This window comes from Brachyistius frenatus, unplaced genomic scaffold (assembly GCF_029030835.1).
Source record: "Brachyistius frenatus isolate BFR_SWC_R1_liver_20210118 unplaced genomic scaffold, ASM2903083v1 Contig_291, whole genome shotgun sequence".
Classification (NCBI taxonomy): Eukaryota; Metazoa; Chordata; class Actinopteri; family Embiotocidae; genus Brachyistius; species Brachyistius frenatus.
In genome coordinates, this window is record NW_027210890.1 from 340,680 (window position 1) to 350,000 (window position 9,321).

Here is a 9,321-nt window from a genome sequence, read left to right on the forward strand (position 1 = left end):
ATGTTTTCTAACAAACTGCTGTCGTCCCTCATTACTGATCAATGAAACAATGACGTGATTAATAATTTAACACAACAGTAAAGTTTAAATCAACAGAAAACAAATAATTAAAGGATGGAAATGCTGAGAAACGTTTAGTTTGTTGTCGGCGGTGATGTTGATTTCAGAAAGTTATCAATAACTATCAGAACTTTACCGCAGCACTAATTTAGACCCGGCGGAGCAGCCAATCACAGCGGCCGTAATCAATCAGAGAAACGTCATCAATCACACGGAGACACGATTTCATCCACAAACACGTTTTAATAAATTCAAGATGACGTCCAGTTTTCCAGACAAAATAAACGTGTAATTTGGTGCATTACATGTCGGGACATTCGCACCTTCACACGAGCAGCTGGTGATCCGATGCTCCGTTTCGTTCCTCGCTGAAAACATTTCATCAAATAAAAAGTTTGTGAGCAGGAAACGTAAAGCTCTCCGTTAGCGTAGCTTAGTCGCTAATCGGACGTCGGTAATTCAAAGTGTGTTTTTATAAGATTTAAGCGTCACCAGATTTTGAACACTGATGAAAATTTGCCAGAGTTAGTTGTGAGGACGTCGAGCTAACTTTATTTAATAATTATGCTGTGAAATTTGAACATTAAATTGTTGAGTTTAGAAGCAGTTGTTGATTTCTGGAGAAAAATCGCCTTCAAAGAACGTCTGAGTCTCAAAATCAGATGAAGAACAAACATTGACGAAACCTCGGAGGACGTGGTTCAGACAAAAAGAAAGAACAACTCTGAATGGAGCAGGCGTTACTATGACGACAGATCAAAACTGCAGGTTTCCATGGTGATTTCTAACTGCAATGATTCACACAAACTGGTGCTCTTAATAACAACAAAAATACAGCGTTATTTTTCAGTAAGATCCAAAAATAAATTACAGTTCATCTACGAATAAAGTACCAAAAACATGAGCAAAATAATTACCACAAAAAAATAAATTAAAGTGAAGCAACGTATTTCGCACTTGATTGACATGTATGAAGAACAGGAAGCTGATGAAGCTCATCAAACAAGCTGACAGCTGCTGATCAACAAACATCTGAACAGAGAACCGACCAATCATACGAGACGTTAGCTAAACTCTGCTAACGCACAGTCGCGTCGTAAAATATACAAATAAAAGCAAAAGTCGACATTCTGCATCGTGTTCTCCGTCGAAAATGAACTAACTGAACTGAACTAAAACTAAACTGAACTAACTAAACTGAACTAAACTAACTAAACTGAACTAACTAAACTGAACTAAACAAACTAAACTAAACTAACTAAACTGAACTGACTAAACTGAACTAACTAAACTAAACTAACTAAACTGAACTAAACAAAGTAAACTAAACTGAACTAAACTAACTAAACTGAACTAACTAAACTAACTAAGCTGAACTAAAACTAAACTGAACTAACTAAACTGAACTAAAACTAAACTGAACTAAACTGAACTAACTAAATTGAACTAACTAAATTGAACTAACTAAACTGTACTAACTAAACTAACTAAACTGAATGTGAGGTTTGTTGTCAGCTGTTTATCTGCTCGTCCGATCTGAGTCCCCTTTAAAATATATTTCGGTTAGCAGTCAACATTTATCGGTAGAAGTTCGGAGGTTTTGAGAACCGGCGGCGGCAACAAGTTGTAAGTTGTGAACGTCACGTCGTTCTAACGGGAGCGTCGTCAGAGAATCTGACGCACCGACGACTTCCTTACGTGGAGATTAATCGCTGCGATTTACAGCCGGGAACCGAACCGATAAAACTACCGTTAGCTAGTTCAGATATGTATATATCTAAATAAATGCTGTTGAAAGAGAAGTCTTTATGATTTCATGTCCCAATTACATTTTTTGAAGGTCGACATTAAAATAGTTTCACCTCGTTGAACTCGTTACAAAATACATTTTTGAGTTTGATTGATTGATTTCACTGCAGCTAGCTACAAAGCTAACGTTAGTTTGGCTATTCAGAGTTAAGTGTAAAAGACTGTTTAACGTAAAGATGTTAATTCATAAAAAAGACTAATTCTGTGCCGGTAAAGAAAAAGTGATTTACTGAAGTTATGCTAGCTTGTTTACACGGTAGCGGCAGCTGTAACTAACGAGCTAACGTAACCAACTAAAGCTACCGTTAGCTTGCTAGCATTTTGAACAAAGTCAAATAAGGAGCACAGCTGACAAATCAGACCTGAAACATCTTAAATAGTTTAAATTATATTTTACAAAAATAAAACAACAGAATTCAAAGTCTGAAATAAACAGCTAAGACGAGCTAAAACCAGCTAGAGCTAGTTTGTAGTTTTTTCCCCAGCAGGAGTTAAAACCTCGATATGAACTACAGATATGAATGTTGTGTTAAAGCGTGAACTTCCACAGAATCAGTAAATCAGACCACTCGGCAGTTTGTGACACCGACAGCTTCCTGTCTTTGTGCTAAGCTATGCTAACGTCGTGTTAGAAGACGGAGAACGAGAAGATTTCACCGAACGTCCGCTTGTTGCTTTTAATTCACTTCTAGAAAATCTTTTTACGATTCAAAATCTTCACGGAGACACAAACGTACGTGTTTAAAGTTTTCTCTCCGTGATAACGATCATGTGGAAGACGCTGTATCTGTTGCCGGGGCGACAGAGGGTCTCCACGCCCACCAAGTCCTGAGTCGTCTCCATGGAGACACGCGAGCATTAAAGAACATTACGATTGTTCTTTAACGTGTCGTCTGGATTTATTAACGGAAGTTAATGAGTCTTGTTTCAACTTTAATATCTGTGAATGAAAAAATACACAATTATATGAAACGATGGTAAATTTATACGACTTTCAGGACGAATCTTCAGATTTAACTCAAATTCGATGTTTGAAAACAACCTGACGACTAAAGTTTCTGTAACGGAGAACATTGAAGCGTCGTTTGTTGTGGAAGAACGTTTTAATTACGGCTGTTTTCATTTTCCGTCGCAGCTTTTAACCTAAAATTATTACGATTTTTTTGGAAAAGAAAAACGGATGATTTCCGTTAAAACGCTTCAGTTTCTGTTAACGGAGGTCAAATTAGCTTGAAATTAATTTCCCACCAAATGAATTGTTTTTGTGAACGCAGACGACGTTCAGAGCGAATCGAGAAAAAGTCCCTGAAAATAAGGAAAATAAAGTTTCTGGAACTTTCAGCAGACGAAACACAGAATTAACGGACATGTTAACCGGTGAGCTACGTCGCCGTAGCAACCGCTTCCTTCATCGTTCGCCGGTCCTGATGGCGGAAACAGAAAAACAACTTTCCGACTGGATGCTGACAAACAAACATAGCAGCTAACAGCTAGCCAGTCTGCTAGATGCTAAGCTAACGTGTCGACAGTCAGACTTCCCTTTTTCACCGCGAGTCTTCAGGTCGCTCGACGTGTCGCCCGACTCGTGCAGGCTGGATTTCAAAGTTCCTCGGTGTTGATTTGTTTGAGGAAGATGTTCTGAATTCGTAGCAGGTGACGGAGACGGAGCTTCTCCACCGGGGACGGAGCTTCTCCACCGGGGACGGAGCTTCTCCACCGGGGACGGAGCTTCTCCACCGGGGCGGGCCGATGACATCACGTTCACGTGGACGGAAATATTTAGTTTTCTTGTATTTGACGTTCCTGATGACGACTCAGTTGTTAAATACAGATGGAACTTCACTTCCACTCTTTTGTTGGGTTTTTTCCTTCTAAACTTTATTCCAAATACGTGATTATAAAAAAATATAGCCACATCGCCCCATTGTGTTCTGGGTAATTTCATGCTGTATTCTGATTGGTCGGTTTGGCGTTTCAGCTTGAATTCCTGACGTTGTTGTCGAGGCGGTCAACGAGAAGAACTGACTGAATGTGTTTCAACCAAGAACAGGAAGAATAAAAGATGTTTAGATCCCGAAAAGTTGGTTCAAATGTTGGGAGAAACCGTGATGACATCATCAGTGGGCGTGTCTTATTTAGACGGGGAAAACGTGCAAACATGCAGCCGCTCAGATTCGTCCTCGTCCGTGACATTCAGAGCCGTTGAGAAAAAAAACATCATTTCTGCTCCAAAACTGGTTCTCTGGTTGGATCCAGATCAGAACCACTTCCAGAACCAGAACTTCTGAGGTGGAACCACGTTTGTGTCAGCGTGACCCGACATGTGGACCCGAACCAAAGGTTGAGAAACTCTGTTACAGTCGTCAGGATGCTGCAGAGACTCAGACTTCAGTGGACTGCTGTCACTCACCAGGCCGTCCACAGGAAGTGTGTGTGTGTGTGTGTGTGTGTGTGTGTGTGTGTTAAGTGTGTGTGTGTGTGTGTGTGTGTGTGTGTGTGTGTGTGTGTGTGTGTGTGTGTGTGTGTGTGTGTGTGTGTGTGTGTGTGTGTGTGTGAGTGGTTAAGTGTGTGTGTGTGTGTGTGTGTGTGTGTTAAGTGTGTGTGTGTGTGTGTGTGTGTGTGTGTGTGTGTGTGTGTGAGTGTGTGTGTGAGTGTGTGTGTGTGTGTGTGTGTGTGTGTGTGTGTGTGTGTGTGTGTGTGTGTGTGTGTGTGTGTGTGTGTGTGTGTGTGTGTGTGTGTGTGTGTGTGTGTGTGTGTGTGTGTGTGTGTGTGTGTGTGTGTGTGTGTGTGTGTGTGTGTGTGTGTGTGTGTGTGTGTGTGTGTGTGTGTGTGTGTGTGTGTGTGTGTGTGTGTGTGTGTGTGTGTGTGTGTGTGTGTGTGTGTGTGTGTGTGTGTGTGTGTGTGTGTGTGTGTGTGTGTGTGTGTGTGTGTGTGTGTGTGTGTGTGTGTGTGTGTGGTTAAGTGTGTGTGTGTGTGTGTGTGTGTGTGTGTGTGTGTGTGTGTGTGTGTGTGTGTGTGTGTGTGTGTGTGTGTGTGTGTGTGTGTGTGTGTGTGTGAGTGTGTGTGTGTGTGTGTGTGTGTGTGTGTGTGTGTGTGTGTGAGTGTGTGTGTGTGTGTGTGTTATGACAGGATGTCCAGTGTGACGGTTCCTCTCTGTTTCTTCAGGATGTTGACGGCCTGTTCGTGTGTTGCTGCCTGCAGACTCTCTCCGTTCACCGTGAGGATCTGGTCTCCTCTCTTCAGACGTCCGTCCACCGCCGCCGCGCCCTGAAACGACACGGTTAGAGGACGTCAGGCGGACATCGTCTCCACGGTTCACCGATCCGCCGCGGCGCAGAGCCCGACCCTCTCGGACCAGCTGGAATAAATCGATGATCTGAACCGATCGGGTCGGGAATTACAAACTGGATTGTTCAGACATTTACAGACGTGAAATTAATTTCTAACAGACAGAATTAAAAATAGATTTCTAACACGGAGAATTGAAAGATGCTCAGAGAGGTTCAGTTTGTTCACGTGTTGATTAGCATACAGAGCAGGAAGCTGATCAACGCTCTCTGGAGATGAATGTCGTGTTTTTTCAGGGTCAACCTTAGTTTGAGACGTAGAGTGTTTCCTGTAGGGGGCGCCGGCGGGCCTCACCTTGCTGAACACGGTCTTCACGTAGATCGGCAGGTCTCCGTGAGGACTCCCGAAACCGCCGACGATGCTGAAACCGAGACCCTCAGAGCCTTTCTCCAGACTGATGCTGCGGGGCCGCGGGGCCCTGAGGAGGAGGGGGCGGAGTCAAGTTACCTGTTGGGACATACTGTGTGTGTGTGTGTGTGTGTGTGTGTGTGTGTGTGTGTGTGTGTGTGTGTGTGTGTGTGTGCACGCTCACTCTGGTTCAGGTGTGTGTGTGTCTGTGTTCGCTGTCAGACTGGAGCTGCTGGACAAACTCTCCACCTGAGAGGTGATGGCACTGATGTTGGTGTCCGCCACCACCTGAGAAACACACACACACACACACACACACACACACACACACACACACACACACACACACACACACACACACACACACACAGTTAGGATTTAAATTGATGAAATAAAAAGTGTTTTTTTTGGTGCCAAACTTTTGTATTAAATCTACAAACACAACAACATCAGCACCCAGTCAGATGCATCTTGGGAAAAGAGTGCAGTGACTCTGTGTGTGTGTGTGTGTGTGTGTGTGTGTGTGTGTGTGTGTGTGTGTGTGTGTGTGTGTGTGTGTGTGTGTGTGTGTGTGTGTGTGTGTGTGTGTGTGTGTGTGTGTGTGTGAGTGTGTGTTACCTGCAGGTTGATGTTTCCGTAGCTGTTCTTCAGCATGGTGACGACCTCACTGTGAGACAGACCATCTACAGACTGACTGTTTATACTGATGATCCGGTCGCCCACCTACACACACACACACACACACACACACACACACACACACACACACACACACACACACACACACACACACACACACACACACACACACACACACACACACACACACACACACACACACACACACACACACACACACACACACACACACACACACACACACACACACACACACACACACACACACACACACACACACACACACACACACACACACAGACAGACACAATAACACACACACAGACACACCTTCACTTAATGTGAATGTAACTGTACACTAAACTTAATCTGACCATAACCAGCTGTTAGTTAACCGTTCTTCAGACTAAACTAACACACACACACACACACACACACACACACACACACACACACACACACACACACACACACACACACACACACACACACACACACACACACACACACACACACACACACACACACACACACACACACACACACACACACACACAACACACACACACACACACACACACACACAATAACACACACACACACACATAATAACACACACACACACACACACACACACACACAATAACACACACACACACACACACACAATAACACACACACACACACACACACACACACACACACACACACACACACACACACACACACACACACACACACACACACACACAACACACACACACACACACACACACACACACACACACACACAATAACACACACACACACACACACACACACACACACACACAATAACACACACACACACACACACACACAATAACACACACACACACACACACACACACACACATATAATAACACACACACACACACACACACACACACACACACACACACACACACACACACACACACACACAATAACACACACACACACACACACACACACAACACACACACACACACACACACACACAACACCACACACACACACACACACACACACACACACACACACACACACACACACACACACACACACACACACACACACACACACACACACACACACACACACACACACACACACACACACAACACACACACACACACACACACACACACACACACACACACACACACAATAACACACACACACACACACACACACACACACACACACACACACACACACACACACACACACACACACACACACACACACACACACACACACACACACACACACACACACACACACACACACACACACACACACACACACACACACACACACACACACACACACACACACACACACACACACACACACACACACACACACACACACACACACACACACACACACACACACACACACACACACACACACACACACACACACACACACACACACACACACACAATAACACACACACACTACAGTCACCTTGAGTCGGTGCGTCTTGGCGGCGACTCCGTTGGCCTGAATCATGGCGACGAAGATGGGGATGTCGCCCAGCGGGCTGCCCTTCCCCCCCGCGATGCTAACCCCGAGGGAGTCGGTGACACCCTGAGGGGGGAGGAGGGATGAAGGAGGAAGAGGAGGGAGGAGGAGGGAGAGGGATGAAAGAGGGGGGGGGAGGAGGAAGGAGGAAGGAGGGAGGAGGAAGGAGGGAGGAGGAAGGAGGGAGGAGGAGGGGGCATCAAACTCAAAATCAGATCAGCAGCTGAGTGACGACGATGTAAAATAATGATGAACAAAGAGCAAAAGTTTGAGGCACAAAAATAAAATAAAACTTTCAAAATCAGATCTTTCTAGTTTATGAATAAAGATGAGCAGAGAGGCGGAGCCACTGCAGAGATACCAGCTGCTCTGCTGCTGGTGACATCATCAGGTCAGAGGTCAGAGGTCAGAGGGAGGCTGAACCTTACCCTGGTGAGCTCCACCGTTCGGACGCCGGCATCGAGACCTGCAGCAGAAACACAAGGTGATCAACACCTGACCAGAACACCTGCAGTCTGTCTGACACAACCCACCTGAGGAGGAAGTGATGTCACCGGAGGACTCGGTGCTGTTGTTGAGGGGCAGGGTGGAGGCGGGGCGGTCCGGTGACACCGGGGTCTGTGTGAGGGGCGGAGCCACAACACCTGAGCTGCTCCTGCTGACATGACTCACCTGGGAGACACAGAGACACTTTTGCAGTCTGGCTTGTCCTCTGTGTCACAGGACGAGCTGGGGAGGAGCCAGAGTTGGCCCCGCCCACCTATCCCGGAAAACCTGACTGCACCTGAATCCTGGCAATCAAACAGCCCCGCCCCCAAACACATCTGTATTTGAGTCCTAATATCTAATGAATGCTGGAATTACTTTCAGACATTTATTGACTTTTTTAATTCAGGAGAGAACTTGATGCTTTTTCAATGTGGGTCTGTCGGCGCCCCCTGGTGGTCCTCAGTGGTATTACAGGTCAAGACTTCCTCACACACCTGGCTTCCCTCAGAGTTTCTTCTGGACGAGATCCAGGATGCAGCTTTGAGTCGGCCGAGCGCCAACAGGACAGGACCCCTCACACACTGCAGGAGACACACACACACACACACACACACAGATACACACATACACACACACACACACACACACACACACACACAGATACACACATACACACACAGACACACACACATACAGATATACACACACACACACACACACACACACACACACACACACACACACACACACACACACACACACACACAGGGCAAGTATAAATCAGTGGACGTCCTTTTCTGCCCTCTGCTGGTGAGAATTAAAAACGTCCCCTTAAAAAGCCGAACGTGAAACCGACTTCGGCGCCCTCTGCTGGACTCGGAGCGTCTGACCTTCAAGATGGCGGCGACGGCTTCCTGTGTGGCGAGCCGAGTGTCATCTCCGTTCACCATCAGGATCTGATCTCCCTGCATCAGTCGGCCGTCCAGCTCAGCAGCGCCCCCTCTGACCACCTCGGAGATGAACACGCCACTGCCGCTCCTGCACACACACACACACACACACACACACACACACAC

The 9,321-nt window shown here is 45.8% G+C and overlaps 1 protein-coding gene and 1 long non-coding RNA gene across 7 annotated transcripts in view; both read right to left on the bottom strand.

The window, feature by feature from the left end:
• Nucleotides 1–58: 58 nt before the first annotated feature.
• LOC138635086 (uncharacterized) lies at nucleotides 59–2,303 on the bottom strand. 3 transcript variants are annotated; one of them, XR_011312057.1, is made up of 2 exons: nucleotides 1,540–2,303; nucleotides 59–1,442 (listed from the first exon to the last, which is right to left on the bottom strand). It is a non-coding gene; the product is annotated as an uncharacterized lncRNA (long non-coding RNA). The 3 variants fall into 3 exon arrangements; XR_011312059.1 differs by having other exon boundaries at nucleotides 1,494–2,303; XR_011312058.1 differs by having other exon boundaries at nucleotides 1,489–2,303.
• A 2,528-nt stretch (nucleotides 2,304–4,831) lies between these two features.
• Nucleotides 4,832–9,321, bottom strand: part of patj (PATJ crumbs cell polarity complex component) — a 58,737-nt gene continuing 54,247 nt past the window's right edge. For 3 of the 4 annotated variants that reach the window (XM_069722411.1, XM_069722410.1, XM_069722409.1), the window contains 9 exons: nucleotides 9,136–9,283; nucleotides 8,740–8,826; nucleotides 8,290–8,428; nucleotides 8,185–8,222; nucleotides 7,700–7,822; nucleotides 6,184–6,288; nucleotides 5,750–5,853; nucleotides 5,512–5,635; nucleotides 4,832–5,136 (listed from right to left, as the gene is read on the bottom strand). In XM_069722411.1, the coding sequence (XP_069578512.1) occupies nucleotides 4,990–5,136; nucleotides 5,512–5,635; nucleotides 5,750–5,853; nucleotides 6,184–6,288; nucleotides 7,700–7,822; nucleotides 8,185–8,222; nucleotides 8,290–8,428; nucleotides 8,740–8,826; nucleotides 9,136–9,283 (1,015 nt within the window). In that variant the 3' untranslated portion in view covers nucleotides 4,832–4,989. Of the gene's footprint in view, nucleotides 5,137–5,511; nucleotides 5,636–5,749; nucleotides 5,854–6,183; nucleotides 6,289–7,699; nucleotides 7,823–8,184; nucleotides 8,223–8,289; nucleotides 8,429–8,739; nucleotides 8,827–9,135; nucleotides 9,284–9,321 lie in introns of those variants that run through there. The other variant, XM_069722412.1, reaches the window with a different exon arrangement.